The sequence below is a fragment of the Taudactylus pleione genome, unplaced genomic scaffold (genome assembly GCF_031769625.1).
Source record: "Taudactylus pleione unplaced genomic scaffold, aTauple2 ptg000021l, whole genome shotgun sequence".
Taxonomy (NCBI): domain Eukaryota; kingdom Metazoa; phylum Chordata; class Amphibia; order Anura; family Myobatrachidae; genus Taudactylus; species Taudactylus pleione.
This window is the reverse complement of record NW_028284423.1, coordinates 5,507,783-5,528,605: the sequence shown is the minus strand read 5'-3', so window position 1 is coordinate 5,528,605 and position 20,823 is coordinate 5,507,783. Positions and strand designations below refer to the sequence as shown.

Genomic DNA, 20,823 nt, shown 5'->3' with positions numbered 1-20,823 from the left:
TTTTCCTCAATTAACTGTCAAGGTTATCATTTAACCACCAATACACATACAGGGAGCCCCTGGCTTGTTTGAAAACAGATATCAACATTGTAAAGACTGAAGAGTTTGTAGGGTGAAGGTAAAACCCATTATTAGTCTGTTTTTATTAAAATGACAGCAACTGCTGCATTTATTCCTTGGATCTGGGGTGTTTGAAGACTAAACGTTAAAGTATCTTTGCCTATACTGTACATACTTGCCTAATCTCCCAGAAGGGCAAGCAGGCTCCCAAATCTCGGGCGCTTTCAAGTCTCCTGGAGGAAGCAGTATGCACCGCCGCATCTGGTCACTTTCCGAGTAAAGTGAGCGGACCGGGCTGAATCGCATCAACACCCTGCTTTACAATACCTGTAATATCGGCATTGTAAAGGGGGCGGGGCCATGGTGATGTGATCGTGTTGTCACGTCCCCTTTGCAGCATCACGCACACCCCCCCCCCATGCATGCCCTCGACCTGGCTACTTCCTCCCATGTCAGGCAATGCACAGCCTGGCGTGGTTACAAACGATGCGACCATGCCAGGCAAGTGGTTAAAGTAATTTCTAAACCTGCTAATATTTAAGGGTATTTACCACTACTTCATAATCATTGGATACAATACATTGTGATGAAATATAAAGCTAACAGATCTTGCATCCATTGATGCCTTATTCAGTTTGATAAAATATTGCATATCACTGTAGGAGTCTTCAGTCCCTAATCACACATCTTTGCTGCAATCCCCTCTTGGCGCGCCAAGCCCCTTGAGACTCTGCTAGCGCTGGGTGCCTTTTTTGTAAAAAATGTGTCTAAGTGGCTATGTGATGTGACTAGTATACAACTGTGCTGAATAATTTGATATGTGACACTTGCATATTTGTGAGTGACAGAGTTCCTGAATCTGTATACAACATGCTACAATGTAGCGGCCGCAGCTTTTTTTTATTCCAAGATCTTTTGAGGTTTATATACAGACTCATGTGCACACAGATATACAAGTGTTGGTGCATCCTAGTCACATCGCATTGCGATCTGGTCTCGTCTTAAGTGCTACATGTGATAAAGACAACCACGTTCCTAAATCTCATAAAGATACATTTTTGGTAAAAAAAAAAGACGCATGACATTAGCAGAGTAGCAAAGGACCTGTCAGCTCACTCACGCAAGTCACGCTGCGTGGCGTATGAGGACAAATCTGGTCTCCTGTGTTTAAAGGTTTATCATGCATTCATGTTTATATTGTACGTTTTTATATATATATAGCAAACTTCACGATTCTTTTGATAAATGTGCTATATACAGAAATTATTTTCCACTGCGTACGGTATGTAGGTATCCCTGAGTATATTTTATGAGTGGGCTGTCCAACATCTAGTGCTTTCCCATCTCATATTTTTCCCTGAGAGACAGAGAGAGAGAGAGACTGACACTTTGCTTATTTTTGTTTTAAGTTAAATTAAGGTCTTAACTTGCAGATAAACTCTGGACTTAACAATTGGCAGTATTAAGTAAGGAATACATATTCAGTAAAAATATAAAATAAAACAAAGATGGAAAAAACTGTAGAAAAAAAACCCTTAATGATCCCAGAGGAAATGTACACACTAACAATATGTGTTCCTTACTTTACTGCTCTCTGCTCCATAAATGCTCTTGTTACTGTTCCCTTACCTGTCATTTTCCCCCCTCAAATTTTGCAACAACACTGGTCAGATTGAAAAGTAAAATAAAAACTCCACAAACAAACTGAACAAACAAAAGTTTGGAGAACTGCCCAGATTCTCTAATTGGGTTTATTAACTGCAACCATACTATCGATTGGGAATTCCAGATGGGTTAGGAAGTATATGAAACATAGTAGGTAAATAAAACAGAAGAAAAATGAGATGTCAACAATTATATTTCACTCTTTTGTGACTTGAAATCAAACTTTACAGCAAATCTGTTACCACCTACATTGTTAAAGCAAATTAAAATCCATTGTGTGATGTTTCAGTATATAAAACCTTTTTAATGTTCATCATTGTGATGCATGATGCTCATGGTAGAATATGGACACTTCCCTTAGGAGAAAAAAACAAAAAAAAAGCTATTCTCAGAAAAAAAAACCCCAAGAAAACCTATTCCCTGCTTCAGTGAGTTGCTATGTTGTCTATATTAATCTTAAAAAAACACCAATAAATGCAAAAGACGTTGACTGAGGTATTGCTAAACACAGATGTGTTGTAAGGGTCAATCTCCAGCACAGTTTTTGTTTTCTTTAAGTTACACAACTTAAACAATATACTTAAGTATACTGAGACCTCAACACAAGTATAGCTTTAGATAACATAGGCAAATGCATGGAGGTGTAGGGGTGTTCTAGTTACCCGGAAACGCGCCTGTCCTGGCCAGTGGCTTGAATCATGACCACAATAGCAAGAGTATACTATAAGATTTTACTAGAGCTGTAGCTACAACATGCAGTATAAGGGACAGAACGGAGCTGCTGTGCATGTCCACTATAGACCATAGTGTAGACCATCTACAGTGTTAATTATTTATAATGTATTACATACAGTACCTAGTGTATATAAACTATGTGAACATACTGTATATGACCAGGGCTGATGTAAAGTTCTTCTGCAGCCAGCCTCCCTTAACTTGCTTCAATGCTCCGCAGAGCAGAGACTGTACAATGGTGCCCACACCCAGAGAAAAACCGATTCAGCTCAGGCCGGCTAGCCCTACTGCTTTATCTAACAGCTTACTGTAATCGCTGGCCATGTATATGTCTGATGTATTACATACACTGTATATTGTATGAGGAAAATCACAGTATGTGTAAATTATGCCCTCTTCATTGACTGGCCACACTCACTCTAAAGTCATGCATTTGGAAACCCCCCCTACTAGAAATCCTGTGTTTGCCCCTGGATAAAGCACTATTATTTAGCTGACGCTATTCAGTAGCTTGATTACATCGCCTACCTCTAACCACACTGCATTAAAACAATAGCATAATGGTGTGAATGAGGTCAGTGCACTGTCTGGCCTGTGCTCCTTATGTCATAAGTATGAGTACGATTAGAATTATGATATTTGTATTTGCCTCTGTGTTAAAACAGCTGCAGTAGTTATTAAGCTTATGAATTATTAATAACTAAAACAATAATGAATGCTTGATTTGTACTATAATTACAAAATTATCCAATATGTTGTATTCCTGCAGCTTTTAGGACACTTTATAGTTCTAGCATTATGAAGCTACAAATTTGTGCCAACAATAACGGTTTTTATTATATTTATCATCAAATCTTTTTTCATGCATAATATACAATGTACTACAACCCTGCAACAGGCTCTTCAGCTCTTGTGGAGCTGCGAGTGGTCTCTTGGAGACTTATATGATGTGCTGGAAATTGTAACTCCACAACAGGTGGAAATCAGACACTTCCTTCAGGTATATAACAATACAAGCATGGGAGTAACTACTGTACCAAAGGTGCAAGGGGAACAGCTGCTATGAGGCCCAGAGCTGAGGGGGGACCATCTTCCTTGTCAAAGTTACATGTGTTATATATATATTTTTTTACCATTGGGTGGTATGTAGGGACCCTTTCAAACATTGGTATGGGGCATTCAAATACCTAGTTACACCCCTGCATACAAGCATGATGCGTGTGTATGTATAAGCACTGTACAATACAGCAGGCTGGGATGTAGGGCTGGGCTCCATGTCTTTTGAGAACCAAGGCAATGCAAATAGTGTAATACCACACACACATTATGCATTTCTTCTGCGTGAAATGAGAGTTTCTGCGCGTCAACTGGGCATCTGCACGGAAGAGAATTGTCTCATGGAAGTGACATGGAAGTGCTGCAGGCATGTAGCTGAGGTGCATCCTACTGGTAAGTATGCTGGGGAGATGCCTATTACAGACAGATTTCTTGCATCCAGCATAGGGAGGAGAAAGTACAGATATTAGAATGATGACAGAGACTGTGAATGGAAAACAGTGGGGTGATGTGCTGACCTACGTACAATCGCACTAGCATTACGGAGCTACGAGTGACTCCGAAACAAACACTATAGTAAATATATATATATATATATATATATATATATATACACATATACACACACACTTCAAAAGGCAGCACTCCCCATTTATATGCTCAATAATATAATGCAGGTGCCCTCAAATAAACTCACTGCCGGGGTTCACGCACATGTACTGATCGGTTGGCGGCACTAAATGCTGATAATAAGTTCCCATGCAACTGTGAACCAACGTTTCAATGTTTATTAAAACATTTTCCTCAAGGTGCATGTGAAATATGTATATCTATTATCTTTTTTTCATCCAACATACAGGTAAATCCATTGTTTTTAATTTTATTATTTACATATTTCTGGCTACTGTGTTATTTTGATAAAAATCTATATGTAAATAAGTAGTACCGTTTCTCCCCAGCTGACTTATCCGCCCATGTTTTCTGTAAGTGTTATCACAGTATTGTGGTTTGAGAAGAGAAGTCAGCTTAAAAAAGATAAATGCAAACAGATAAATGTTCTTTTAAGCTTATCTAGCCACAATAAAAAAATAAATACAAAAAATAGCTTGAACAAGTTCCATTTAACTTTGGCTTTTTCATCCCACTCACAGTGAAAACACTCATTATCTTTCTCTTTGGATGCAACAAAAGATTTTTTTTTTCCATCAACATTTACCAAAAATTGCAAGTTTCATTATGCTGAAAGTGTACAATGATAATTATTACAGAAGAATATTACCAGACCAACTACACTCTGATTGACAGTTACAAATTGCAAAGACCCAAAAAATCATATAAAGGGACAAGGCCATCTGCTTGGGATGGGGGTCCATAGCACATGTGGATCATCGTCACTCACCAATCCATATTGTGGAGAAATATAGTGTGATATCTCTCTCTTTTCAGTGCTAATATCACCACAGTAATAATGAAAAACAAAAAGAATATCGGAAGGCCCTCCTGGAAGTAGATGGGGACTTTGAATCTGCAAACTGGGCTGTATCAGACACATGTGCTTGCTGGATGCTTCTCTACGCTTACTTTTAAATAGTCAAAGGCAGCTAAAAAGCTTTCGAAAAGTGTTATTATGGCCCACAGGGGGAGAATAGAATAGTTTCAATAAAATAACTGTGCATAGTAGGATAGCAATTAAATTTAATTTACCTGTGCTTAGCAGCAGCAAAACTTTCATTATGGTGTATTCCTCAAAGCTAAGCTGCAAACGGTTAAACTCCAGACTTATGTGCTTCATACTTTGGCACAGCTCGTACATGGCAGACTGGCGCATCCTTTCTCTGCAAAGCAAAATACAATAAAAAAACATAGATGTAAACAAAGCTGCACCAAAATTTCCATGTAAAAGGATACATATGTGGCAAGGGGGAAACACATGAAAACTGTACTTCAAAAGTAGATATCAAATACTGTACACATTAAAGTAACATACTAGTAACTGATGATTTCAGATCTACAAAAACAATATGCCCTGGTTTTAGAATGCCAATTGCAGACCGGCAGACTAAACACCAATGTTTCGGAGTCTTTATTTACTCCGTTATCAAGATGACCTTGATAATTGAGTAAATAAAGACTCCGAAAAGTTGGTGTTTAACCTGCTAGTCTGACGACCTTTTTATACCAGTGTCGCCGTGACAGATATATATATATATATATAAAAACACATATATATACAGGGGTGTTTTAAGAGAGGAGGGGGCCCGTGTTCATTCCCCGTCCAGGGCCCCCTCCTCTCTCCCCAGCGGCCGGGAACAGACTGACGCGTCTGACCACCGATCACAGCATCAGTAGACTCTGCGCACTACAGTGTGCCCAGAGTCTACTGCACATAAGCAGGTCACCGGGGAAATGACACGGCCGCCATTTTCCTGGCGATTACATCACTGCGCATTTGCAAAACGCTGCAGTGACCATTTTCCGGCGTTTTGCGCAGGGCTGAGACACCAGACGCGTGACCTCGGAGAGGTAGGTATTAGATAATATGGGTGCAGGGTGTGCAGTACGGGCCCCCCAATTGTTCACCGCACGCCCTGCACCCATTCTAGATACGCCCCTGTATATAATATATGTTTTATGGTTTGTTACAAAACAATCCTGTGCTTGCATTGTAGTGTGCTGCTCTCAAATGCCTAGTGTTGAAAAACTACAGTCAAAATCTATATTGTCCTGTAAAGGGCTCTATGAATTATCTTGCTTGGTTTCTGATGCAAGAGAGGGTAAAGCATTTTACTGAATGGCACAAATAGATATCACCACAAACCACACAATGAATTTATATAAATACAGCAATGGGATGTCATGTCAGAAAGTAACTTTTCAATTCCACAATAGCTACACTATACTCTTCAGTGCTGCAGAGCTGTGTGTGTATATATTTACCTTGTGTTACATCTACAGTCTATGGAAGCAATTTCTTGAAATAAAATGTGAATGCACTTTCATGTGTTTGGATCTTAATATTTGTAGAGAAATCAGTGCCCAAGCAACTATCTGACTTGGATAAACCAGATTCATGTGAGAGTATGTGTGTATACACATACATACAAACTTTTTCCCTCTGGAAGATCTTGAAGGGGAGCCCAAAGTGGCATGGCATCATAGCCGTAACTAGACTTTTTGGTGTCCTGTGCCAGAGAGAGCATTGGCGCACCCTCCCCCATTTTTTAAATAGGGACTTAAGATAGTGCACCTGAAAAAGGGCCAAAGCCTCATGGGGAAGGGCCAGGGAAGAGACAGGGGAGGCCTGGAGATGCTGTGGATAAAAGAAGAGGAAGCTACAAGTGAGAATGATAATAAACAGGAAAATTGACAGGCCCAAACAGCGCCCCCTACCCTGCGGTGCCCTGTGACATGGCACAGGTCGCACTACCCTAGTCTGTTTTAGTGAGTGGAATAATAATTCTAAAATAAATATCTCAGAGACATGGCCTACTAAGAAGAGATATTCATGGAGTCATTTGTGTAGGTCTTTTGACATCAATGAAGGTATGACCAGGTCATGAAATTTAAAAGACCAGAGAAAGATAATCCCTAATTTATAGGAAAGAGATCACAACAAACTGCTCCTACCTTACAAATTCCCCTTCGCTAGGCACAATTAAGTCACAAAGTGTGTTGGAGGTTAAAGTCCTTTTAAGCACATTCATTGCAAGTACTTTTCAAAATGTCAGATTAAATTTAGCACACAATGGTCAATTTTGCCAATTTGTACTATTCAGTAAGCATGAAAAAACATTAATAAAATGCAAAGGCTATAAGAAAATGATGATGAATAGAGAACTGAATGGGTAGACATAAGATAGAAACAAGGAACTTAAAGATGAAAGATAAAAATTAGAACCCACATTTTCTCTGACATGTACTGTTATAAGTTTATTTTTTTAAGCTGATTTTTTTAATCATTATTTTCATTTTACTACATAATTTTGTCATTACAGCTACATGTTCAACTTTTTTTTTTACGATATGAGCCAAGTTTAAACAGTGTTTCAGAAGAATATCTAAAATAGAAAAAACAAACATCACGATTGTTTTGCACTTGAACGTCTGGTAGCAACTAAGTTTTGGTAAAACTGATCACACCTGAGTCCTCTGATGACTTCTAACTATTCTTGTCTGAATTTCCCACTAGCCAGTCAAATATTCTCCCCACAAATAGAGATAGGAGTATAACACCAGCCTCTGCACAGGCTACAGGAGATGAACAGTGGTCATGTTGCAGTGTAAGCCAGGCAACTCTTCCAGCAATTTACCATCTTGTAATCCCTCCTCAGTTTAACAACTGCTTTATCAAAATTCGCTCCTTCTCAATACCTGCCTCTCTATAAAGTACTACGATGCATATAACATGTTTAATAATCCCATCTTTATTAAATGAAAATACAGTCTGACATTTCTGTTAAAGCACAACCTGGGTACAAAAAAAGTAGGAGCAGTTAAAAACGCTCAAGTTAAGGTGCAAGTATATTATAAAAATTTTATATTGTCCAATTGACACAAGTTAGTCACTCGTTTGTAGTTCAAATGTTGTATGTCCTTCAATCCTTATTTTCCTTAGAGTCAGCAACCTGGTCTCTCCAATTGGTTTTTCACACTAATACCCCTCAGCATCAATAGGCCATACAAGACAAAAGTGGGGAAAGCACATAGTGTAAAACCATAAACATTTATTTCTTTAAAGCACAATCAATAAAATGGTCGTGTACCATCAAAAACCTTTTCAGAAAGGCACAGTCTTAAACATATAGGGGTTAATATCTGCTCCCCCTATTTAAGCAATACCTTCCCACAGTCTGGGAATAGATGGCAGAGCTAACCAGCTCATAGAGCTAACCAGGCTTTATGTCCAAAATGACTTCTGCCCTTCTTCAGGGTTTTTGGATATAAAGCCTGGTTAGATCTATGAGCAAAACACACCTTGAAAAAGACCTAATTTGGGTTGAAATGCCTTGGTGCTGTATCCTGTGTTGCTGCCATCTATACCCAGACCTTCCTGAAAAGGTTTTTGATGGTACGCAACCATTTTATAGTATGCCTCTACATTTGGACAATCAAGGTAATTTCTACATCCTTCCGTTCTCTCAATTACAGTACACGCATATTTCGGTTGTAAATACAGTACATATATATACATTTTGACATAAAGACAGAACCTTTGTGGTAATAATCATACCAGGTGAGCGTACAACAGGATAATAGAATCAATATAAAACATTATAAATATGTATAAAAATGGGACATCAATAATAATAGTGATAAAATATATAAAAATTAATGTAAAATTAAAAGTAAAGTAAAACATCGAGTAAAAGTTAGTTGGAGAGAATACAATGCTAAAAGTGGTCATTACAATAATATATGGTTAAAATGAACTTATAAAAACCACTTCAGTTCAAAATCGGAATTTAAACCATATGGTTCAAGTGTTTTAGCTTCATATATGTATTTCATCTCGGCTTTAGCAAAGAATGTTTCTATTCCCTTAGTCCTCCAATTACCTTCTACTTTTCTAATACCTTTAATATATTTAATTTCATTAGTGGAGCTTTGGTGTTTCTCCAGAAAATGTTTAGATAATGTATGCTTCATAACACCTCTTTTAATATTTCGGAGGTGTTCTGCCCATCTTGCTCTAAGCTTTCTAGATGTTTTGCCTATATATTGTAAACCGCAATTACAATCTATTACGTACATGCAATTTGTGCTATTACACGTAATAAATTCATTTATCTTAAACGTTGTCTCATTTGCATTTGATTTAAATGTTTCAATTTTTGTAATTTGCTTAGTATGCGTGGTACAAATACTACAGGAGCCGAATCGATGGAACCCTTTGGTTTTGATCCTCCCTGTTCTTTTCTCTGGTCTGGCACTTTTTACTAATTTATTAGTAATATTGGGCACTCTCCTGTATGTAAAAATAGGTCTATCTGGGATTCCGTCCTTTAAAATTGGGTCTTGCTGTAATAAGTACCAATTTTTCCTAAATATATTTTCCACTAGCTTATATTTATTATTACAGGTTGAGTCTCCCATATCCAAAATGCTTGGGACCAGGGGTATTTTGGATATTGGAATATTTCGTATTTTGGAATATTTGCATAAAAAATGAAATATCTTGGGAATTGGACCCAAATCTAAACACAAAATGCATTTATGTGTTATATACACCTTATACACACAGCCTGAAAGTCATTTTATACAATATTTTAAATAATTTTGTGCATCAAAAAAAGTTTATGTACATACATGAAATTCATTTATATTTCATATACACCTTATACACACAGCCTCAAGGTTTATACAATATTTTTAATAATTTGTGCTTTAAACAAAGTGTGTGTAAATTGAACCATCAGAAAGCAAAGGTTTCACTTTCTCAGTCATGCTAAAAATATTCCGTATTTTGGAATATTCCGTATTTTGGAATATTTGGATATGGGAGACTCAGCCTGTATAAGTGGTAATGAATGAAATCCTTGTTTTTTTCGTAATGTTAATATTTATCTCATTTTTATTCTCTATAAGGTCCTTCTGGGGAATATCTCTCAACTCCTTAATTGCATTTTCTATTGTCCCCCCATCATAGCCTTTATCAATAAATTTATGTTTTAAATTTCCTATTTGTTCATTAAAAATATCCTTACTGGTACAGTTTCTACGAATCCTACATACTTGTCCCTTAGGGATATTTTTAAGCCATCTGGGATGATAATGACTCCTTATGTTGATGTACGAATTACTGTCCGTAGGTTTTCCATAATTCCTGGTAGATACATTTTCACCTGTTTTATAAATAATAAGATCAAAAATATTGACCTCATTAAGATCAATATTAAAAGAGGTTATATTAAAACTATTATTATTAAGATCATCACAAAAAAGTTTAAGATCATGCTCGTTGCCATCCCAAATAAAAAAGATATCATCTATAAATCTTAACCATATTGATATGTTCTTACTGTAGGGATTGTTGTTCCATATTTTAAGATCCTCCCACCACCCCATAAATAAGTTGGCGTATGCCGATGCCACTCTACTCCCCATAGCCGTTCCCTTTATTTGGAGGTAAAATTGTCCACTGAACCAAAAATAATTATTTTTTAGGATGAATTCAAGAGTCTCTGTCAACCTGTTCATGGTTCTTCTCTATAGAGTATTCTACCGCACTAATTCCTATTTGGTGATCAATGATAGTATATAGGGATGATACGTCCGCTGTAACTAAAAAATGGTGTGGAGAAATTTTTATATCTCTCACATTTCTGATCATATCTATAGTGTCCTTGATATAGGATTTAATTTTGGTAACCTCAGGTTGTAGAAGAGAATCAATATAGTGAGCAAGGTTGGAAGTAATTGAGTCAGTCCCAGCTATAATTGGACGGCCTGGAGGGTTGGTGGCATTTTTATGGATTTTTGGGAGGATGTATATAAAGGGGAGTACCGGATGTTCCTTAATAAGATAATTTCTCTCCTGTGTTGAGATGCTACCTGTATCCTCATATTTCTTTATCAGATTAATGTAATTTTTTCTATCCATTCTGTAGGATTTCCTTTTAAAAGAGTATAAGTGGTCATGTCACCAAGCTGTCTCAAAATCTCCTGTTATCCGTATCCATGAAAACAATTCCCCCCCCCCTTCATCTGCTGGTTTATTGTTATATTGTGATTTTTCTCCAAGCTTTGTAGGGCCTCATGCTCAGCTTTCGTGAGATTATATTCTCCTATTTGTTTCGAGTTTACTTTTTCAATTTCTGAGCATACTATTTTATTAAAGCTCTCCAGAAAACAGCCTCGGTTGAAGGTAGGATTAAATGTAGATTTTGGTCTGAAAATACTTTTACCTTCTTCGTTAGTACATTTCTGATTTATGAAATATTTCTTTAATGACAAATTTCTAATAAACTTTTGTATGTTTATATAGGTGTCACATTTGTTCAATTTATTAACTGGGGAAAATTTGAGTCCCTTTTTGAGGAGATTAACCTCATCTTTTTGTAAAACATGGGTACTCAGGTTATAGATTTTGGTGGATTCATTTGATTTATCATTTGTTTTATATGCTGTAATTTGTTTAGTTCTGTTACTTATCTTTAACCACTTTTTCTGCCCTTTTCCATCTGTGTGTAGGTTTCTTAATATCTCTTATTCCCACCTGTTCCTTCTCCTGTCCCTCTCCAAAAAAACCTCCCTATCCAGTAAATTGTAACGATTGGATGTAGGAACATACTTTTGTGTTTGGAATGTATAGTTATCGCTACTCCTCCAAACTTTTTGGGTAGTCCTATATGTTTATCTCTATATCTTCCTTGTGTCTCTCTATTAAAGGTTTGGCCAGTATTTTTCTCATAAAAACGGGAGTTGTCTTTTCTATTATCTCTCCTATTTTTTTCTTTGTACATTCTTCTATTCTGTCGATAATGTGACCCATTTCTTCTACAATTATCTGGATTCCCTCTCCTTGTAAATCTGAAATTGGGGGTGTAGTTGAATCTGGGTGTGTGTATGGGACAATCTTGCGGGGATTCAGATTCTTCCTCGCTTTGATTTTCCTCATCCTCTACATCTATGTTGATAAGTATCTTTTTTATCTCTAATATATTTCTTTTGTTTCCTACTAAATAATTCCTTTTCCCTACGTATAATTCTTGTTTCCATTTCAACCTCTAGATCCTTGCAGTCTTGTAGTTCTCTAAATGGATCTATGATTGAAGTGAGTTCATTAATCTGCTTCTCACTTTCCACAAGATCTGATTTTCTTTCTTTGATGATGAGGTCCATTAATGAAAAGGCACATCTATCTAAAACGATCTGCCAGTCTCTCTCAAAACTCTCATTATTAGTTTTAAATGTGCATGGTTTCTGAATTTGTAATCCTTTGGGAATTAAATCTTCAGATATATATCTCTCTAAAGTTGCAATTTCCCACCAAATTTTGCTTTCAAGAGTAAGTGCTCTCTCTAATTTTCTTATAACACTTTCTAAATCTGCATCAAATATTTCAGTGTTTGTGTTATTATGATGTTTATCATTCACTGCATCAAACACAGCATTAACTAGCAGTTTCCTTTTATCCCTGTACCCCAGCATGGTCAGCAAACAGATGTGGTGAAAAAGATGAACACGTAAATCAGAAAAATAAATGCTTGCGCTCCACGCTACACCTGGCAGCTGATAACCAATGTGATATTCACCAATCACAAACGTATATGTGCACAAAAAGTAGGAGTAGTTAAAAACGCTCAAGTAAAGGTGCAAGTATAGTATAAAAATGTGATATTGTCCAATTGACAAAAGTTAGTCACTCTTTTGTAATTCAATTGTTGCATGTCCTTCAATCCTTACTTTCCTTAGAGTCAGCAACCTGGTCTCTCCAATTGGTTTTCACACTAATACCCGTCAGCATCATTAGGCCATACAAGACAAAAAGTGGGGAAAGCACATAGTATAAAACCATAAACATTTATTTCTTTAAAGCATAATCAATAAAATGGTCGCGTACCATCAAAAACCTTTTCAGAAAGGTCTGGGTATAGATGGCAGCAACACAGGATACAGCACCAACGCATTTTTGACCCAAATTAGGTCTTTTTCAAGGTGTGTTATGCTCATAGAGCTAACCAGGCTTTATATCCAAAAACCCTGAAGAAGGGGAGGAGTCATTTTGGATATAAAGCCTGGTTAGCTCTATGAGCAAAACACACCTTGAAAAAGACCTCATTTGGGTTGAAACGCGTTGGTGCTGTATCCTGTGTTGCTGCCATCTATACCCAGACTGTGGGAAGGTATTGCTTAAATAGGGGGAGCAGATAATAACCCCTATATGTTTAAAACTGTGCCTTTCTGAAAAGGTTTTTGATGGTACGCGATCATTTTATTGATTATGCTTTAAAGAAATAAATGTTTATGGTTTTATACTATGTGCTTTCCCCACTTTTTGTCTTGTATGGCCTAATGATGCTGACGGGTATTAGTGTGAAAACCAATTGGAGAGACCAGGTTGCTGACTCTAAGGAAAATAAGGATTGAAGGACATACAACAATTGAACTACAAACGAGTGACTAACTTTTGTCAATTGGACAATATCACATTTTTATACTATACTTGCACCTTTACTTGAGCTCTTTTAACTACTCCTACTTTTTGTGCACATATACGTTTGTGATTGGTGAATATCACATTGGTTGTCAGCTGCCAGGTGTAGTGTGGAGCGCAAGCATTTATTTTTCTGATTCACAACCTGGGTACTTTGGCATGTCTTGGTAGCGGCTAAGGCCACTGTCGCTCAGTTTTGTAAAAACTACAATGGTTTTCAAACAGTTTAGTGTAGCTTCCTCATGGAAACTTTGGACTGTCCTTATTCCATCTCTGCTTCTTCTCCACCAGTTGGTATACATTTGTCACTGAAAAGAAAGCCGTTCCCACTCCTCCATGACTTCATGTATTGAGGGTATTACTCTATTCCTGAGAGTATCTCCTTCTGTCTACACTCCATTGCTGCCACTCTACATGGTCTCTTGTTGAGTAATTAATCTGAGTTTTGTTTGTACCATTCTTTTACCCTCTTGATGAAATTCATTGTCTATAGAATTTTATGTGATATTATATATATTACATAGATCCACTTGAGTTCCTCACGTTCTTTTTTTCCCCCTACCTTCCTACCCATCTCTCCAGGCCCATTATTATTGTCATTGTTTTGAAAAATTAATAAAAAATAAATTTGCTAAAAAATAAATAAAAAAATTTGCTGACTGCGATATTCTTCAGTGTTTCCACTCCAAACAATACTAACAACTTGTCTATGACATTGTTAATTGATTCCTTCTCAAGTCCACCATGCTTTGCTCCATACTAAACTGCATCTTCATTTTGGCTGCTGACAATATCAGGGAAGGATTAGTGGTAGCATTTTGTGGTTTGTATTCTTCAAGAGGAGTCCTCAATGCTTCTTTGGAAGCACAAGCACAGACTCCATCTTCTGCTTTATGACCATGCAGTTGGACATAACAGAAGTCAAAATGGTCTTAGTGGATCCTATAATAATTTGAGTGCCAGAAACAAACATTTTTTGTTTTATTTTCTTTAACAGTCTGGCTGGGCAACCAACATTCACACATGTAAAGTAATTCTCTGCAAATCATATAATTAAGACATACATTGATTTTTATCACAACTTTTTTTTTTTTTATTAACATTACTTAAATATGAAATTTGAAAAGATATGGTTGATATAGCAAAATCATATTAATACTGTAAACAGACATTTTTATGATCATTTTTCAGGAATTTGTATAGTATGTAAACTTATTGCAAAACATAATTGAATTAAATATGGTGCTCCATAAGAAAAAGAAAAAAATTAAAACACTAAGTTTTCTAAACCTGCCAATGTGCAATAACTAAAATATAATTTATGTAAAACAAATTTAGAAGTCAATAAATACATCAATGAGATATTAGACCAAAATAGGTAAAAGCACACATGGAAAATTAAGTAATCTAAACATACCGCTTGCGCGAATTTATCCTGCTTACCGTTACTATAGAAATCAGAATACCAAGAAGAATTACAGGCTTTATAAGTAAAAGGTCATTAAAAGGGAGCTGTAGTATTATAGAACATTATGCAATGTTAATCCCAAATTTCTCAGGCTGAAAACAAATTATCATCTGAAAACACAGACAAGTAAATGGTGAATATCATATTTACTGTGGTTGAATGTCAGTTTGTGGAGTTAACAGCTTTTTAATTTTGCTTTGCTTATTAGCTGCATGTCATAATTTTGTTTCTGATGATAATGTCAAGTAATTTGTAAGGTGCTTTTCTGCACCTGGCGATTTTCGAGCTCCAGTCTCATGCCCCAAAGCTACACAATCAATGAGGTAGCTATACGTAGAGGGCTTTCAAACTTATTTAATTTCAAAGTACATTGCCTACAAATTATTCATGATCTTTTCTTATAATTATACAATTATCCAATGCATTTGTTTTTAACCTGTATTAAGTCTGTTTTTAATGGCTCTTATATGAAACACCCACATGCAAATTATGATCAATCTTAAATAAAAATTACTATAAAGTCCATGCATATTAGCCGCCTTGAACTCACTTAAAAAACTTCTTATAGCCCTATCTTTCCCATTATTCTAAATATTATTTTTTTCTATACTACACAAACTGTGATGAATATTACCACACAACAAAGTTGGAATGGTCAACCGTAGAATTCTCTAGAGACAAACTCAATGGGTCCATGTGACAGGCCAAATGGCCCTACTCCTCAGCCCATGCAGGTAACACTTGCCTCCCCCTATCTGCTTATCTGCAACTGATAAATGATTAGTCCCCAATATTGGGTTCAAAACATAGTCGTCTTTATAATGGGTGCAAGGTGTGCGGTGCACATAGGCCCCTGGGTCCAGGGGAGCCCACATCGCACACCCTGCACATAGTTAATAATATACTTACCTCTCCACAGATTCCGATGTGCTGCTCTGCACTGCTAGACCAGTGCTGCAGATTAGCAAAAACTTACTGGGAAAATGGCGGCAGACATTTTCCCAGTGATCTGCACATGCGCAGAAAAGATATCCCTGGGAAAATAGGCATGTAGCCAGAATCTACAGCGCTCAGTGCGCTGACCTAGAGGACGGGGCCCATACGGAAGCTGCACACGGGCCCCCTCCTCTCTTAAAACGCCCCTGGTTCAAAATTATATATTCGCCATCAGGCAGGACATATCTTTGTGGAGAATAAAAAAAGTGTGATCACTCTTGTACATAATGTATTTGTGTCTCCTGTATATATAATGTGTAGTCACAGCTTTAAAAAAATTATTTTAAAAAATATATTTAAATATTTTATTTAAAACATATATCTAGGGGTTTTTTTGCACCTCCCCTCACACCATGGTGTCTTTATGCCCCCATTATAAAATAAATTCCCACCCCCATTGGTAATAGACCCGTTTAAATCCTAACCCCCCACACAAACTTAATAGTTAAAAAAAAAAACATTTTATAAACCACCCTACTATAAAAATCCTGTTTTTTAGCACCCCCTCCTCCTTCTCCTACCCTGTGACCAGTTAATTTTTTTTTATATTTTAGCCCCCCTCCCCCCATCTAATACTTTATTTTATGCCTACCCCAACACCACTTGTACTGGAATCGGTATGGAATCCCGGCTGCCGCATGGCCGTCAGTTCGATTCCCGGCAGCGGCAGCCCGACAGATCAGCAGAGCCCGGCAGCGGAAGCCCGACAGCGCTGGAAATCCAGATCGTCCCTAAATATAAACTAACCTAACCACCTAACCCTCCTTAGGGGTGCCTAATCCTAACCTCCCCAAGTGCCTAACCCTAATCCCCCCCCCTTCCCCGCTGCCTAAACCTAAGTCCCCCAGGGGGGTGCCTAACCCTAACCTCCCCCCAGGGGTGCCTAACCCTAAACCCCCCTTCCCCTAGCCTAACCGTCCCGGGGGGGGTGCCTAACCCTAAGTCCCCCCCGAGTGCCCTAAACCTAACCCTCCCCCCCACGGCTGTCCACTTGCAGCGCCCGGCGTTGGGTAAATGACAGGCGTCTAGGTATAGACGCCGGTCATTTATCCCATGCCGGGATAAAGCAGCCGGGAAGCCGGCTGTCAGTATTAAGGCAGCTGGTTTCCCGACTGCATACCCTTGTACTAGATTTGGCCTGACCACCTGTGGACTTACACCCCCCTCCCCCATATGCAGAGCGCAGTGGAGCATGTGTCAGGAGGCACTTGCAGAGATCAGCCAAATAGTGCTTGGAGGGGAACTAAGTTCCCCTCCTCGCACCGTAATCCCCATTGCGTTCGCATAGTATTCTTGGGCGTGATTTCTGAAGTGATGTTGGTGGTCACAGGACGCCGCATCAGTTCCGGGGAGATCCATTCTGCACTTGTGCAGAACGGACCGCCTCTGCTAAAGTTGGGGGACAGAGCAGGCTGGCGTAGCGATGCAACCTTGTCAGCTGAAGCACTGCTGGCTCGGGTTAAGGTTATTATATTTTGACGGAGATCCACATTGCCTGATGAGGGAAGAGGAGTGATCAAATTCTATGACAAATAGGGCCTTATATCTTGATCAACTAGACCTTCAGGTTTAAACACATATTGAAAGTACTGAATGGTACCTGATGCGACAACTAGTTGATTTGTGCTCAACTGTTGAGCATTTCTGCAACATTAGTTCTGTCTTTATAGTCTATACCAGTGATTCTCAAACTCAGTCCTCAGGACCCCCCACAAGTTCACGTTTTGCAGGTCACCCAGCTGGCGCACATTTGTATTCATTACTCACTGACACATTTTAAAAGATCCACAGGTGGAGCCAATATCTCACTTGTGATTCTGCTTGGAGACATGGAAAACATGCACTGTTTGGGGTCCTGAGGACCGAGTTTGAGAACCTGTGGTCTATACCAGTGGTTCCCAAACTTTTTTGAATCATGGCACCCTAGAGTATCAGCATTTCTTTCATGGCACCCCATGGCAAAAAGTTTCTTGTTGAGAAATTTAGCAAAAATTAAATATAGTAAATTGGGCTTAGAGGACACCTTAGCTTCAGTTATGTGGTGGTTGACAGGGCTGCGCTTTTTTTTGTCCACATTTTTTGATTGGCAGCCATTAGCATTGGTTTTGCCTGTCACACAGACTAAAAATCATTTTATTCAGTACTTGATCACCAACCTGTGGCACCACTGCAAGTGCCTTGAGGTGCTCCAGGGTGCCACAGCACCCAGTTTGGGAACCACTGGTCTAAACTTATGCTATGTAAAAATCTGTGTATCCCCGTTTTTATTTTTCTATGGACAATCTCAACTGTTATAGATGTTTATTCTCCCCTCTCCCTCTTTTTCTTCCCTCTTTTCCGTGTGTGTTCTCTTACTGCCTCCCCGATTTCTTGTCATGATTTTATTTGTGCTCTTGCTGAGTTGATTTTTCACAGCAGACTTACTCCTGGTATTTTAGTTGATTGGACAACTCATGTCCTTATTAGCATTTTATTATGATGTTTCTGTCATTTTGTTAGTTACTTAACTATCCCAATTGTTTATACATTTTTGTATACAGTATTTACATGCATGAGGTTGTCAACCTCAGTCTCTCTCTATATGTATTTTGCTGAGACATTTTCATATTTTTTGTCTGCACGTACTCTGTATGCGAATATAAAAAACTCAATAGAGGTTAAAAAAAAAAATAAAGCTATTTTCTATGTATTCTATATATGGACTTATTTTGTCTCTATAAAGGTTTCTGCCTCTCATGGACACTAAACATACAGTCACTTATAAGTTATGCTTGTCATGGGTTATGTTTATTCCCTTCGTCATTACCTCTTAATACCAACATAACCACTATGGCCCTAACTATATGGAGTTTGTAAATTCTCCCTGTGCTTATGTGGGTTTCCTCCCAAACTCCCAAAATATACTGGTAGGTTAATTGGGTCCCAACAAAAATTAACCCTAGTGTGTGTGTATATGTGAGCATGTGGTAGAGAATATAGATTGTAAGCTCCAGTGGGGCAGGGACTGATGTGAATGGACAAATATTCTCTGTAAAGCGCTGCGTAATATGTGTGCGCTATATAAATAACTGGTAATAAATAATAATAATGTGTGAATCCTAAATCTATACAACATACAGTAGGCATCCCAGCTCTAACAGGTAACAGCTAATCAAAGAGAAACATTAAAAATTTTTACTCACAAACATCCCGCTAACCTTAATAGCAAAACAGATAATTACTTTTATTAATATAACAAGAAACCTTGCTATAACTTTTTCAATTGCTACGTGTTACAGCACATATACCATTTAAATGTTATTAAAATAGTCTTATTGTATATTGGTTTTCTTACACTCAGTCAGAGAAGCTCATAAAGGAAGAGTGGGCAGATAAGCAAAGTTGTGCTACATAAAATGGATTACTTTATCTCATGAATAATACATCAAAAGGCAAAATAAACTACATGACTACATACATAATACAAACTATGAGTTCTTTTTATTCCTAGACCATACAGCATTTCCAAACAGATTATGCAATAATCGAACCATGCGCCAAGGTACTTGAAAGCGGAAATTTTATATATATATATATATATATATATATATATATATATATATAAAAATCACCTTAAAGGGGAGCCTTATTCTTTCTGGCATAAATAAAAACATATTTTACTAGCATTTTATATTTATTTGATAACAATTATTTATATTGCACACACATTAAACACTGTTTATATTTAGTCATTCACTTCAGCTCCTTCCCTAGTGGAGCTTTCCATCTATATTCCCTATCACATGGACACACATGCACATTAAGGTTAATCTTTTTTAGAAGCCAATTAACCTATTAATGGGTTTTGGATTGTGGGGGGGGGGAGGGGAACTGGATTACCCAGATAACACTAACACACACACACACACACACACACACACTAGAAACTCAACACAGATAAGGCCCTGGCTGAAATCTAACCCCAGTACTATGAGACAACTTAGTTAACTACTGTGCTGTCCATAATTAATGCTATTAAAAGAACATATATAGGAATGGAACACATTGGAGTGTTTACACCACAGAGGCAGACTTTTGGACACTGCTTTTTCTTTTTACCTGTAACCACACTGGTGTCAATAGTGTGTCCACCACTGAACCCTACTTCTCCGTTTGATGTGCAATGTCACTGACATTTTCCATCTAAACATGTCACATATAATATTTTTCTAAGACACTAAAAATGTTTGCAGCGCTGTACAGAACAATTATAAAGAAACAGGGTAAACAAAGTAACAAAATAATATATATACATCATCACATGTGTAGGTAAAGTTACAGCATATACAGTACAGATGTGTCCTCATGCATTCAGCATCACCAAACAGCCCCTCTTGCCACGTCGTGTCCCAAACGACCCGGCAGTGCTGAGCATCTTTCTAGCTCAAAATGTGCGTCTTATTTGCGTAAAGAAAACTGCTGCAAGTGACAAAACTAATTTGCTAGACTACACTGAACAACTTCAGTGCTATAAAAGTACATCTTTGTGCGAAGGAGTCTGAATCTGTGCTACAATGCAGTGGCTGCGGCTTTCTCTCATGCCAAAGATGATTGTGCTTCTTATGCAACTTTTTGTGTGTCTAAAACGAATACCTGTGCGATTGCAGTCGCAGCCCAGCGTCTCCAGTACACAGAGTGGTGTTTCACT

General features: G+C 37.7%; 1 protein-coding gene across 2 annotated transcripts in view; it reads right to left on the bottom strand.

The window, feature by feature from the left end:
• NR3C2 (nuclear receptor subfamily 3 group C member 2) overlaps window positions 1–20,823 on the bottom strand; it is a 400,488-nt gene that overhangs the window by 27,875 nt on the left and 351,790 nt on the right. For both annotated transcript variants that reach the window (XM_088448406.1, XM_088448416.1), the window contains exon 7: window positions 5,221–5,351. In XM_088448406.1, coding sequence (XP_088304532.1) covers window positions 5,221–5,351 — 131 coding nt within the window. The remainder of the gene's footprint in view (window positions 1–5,220; window positions 5,352–20,823) is intronic.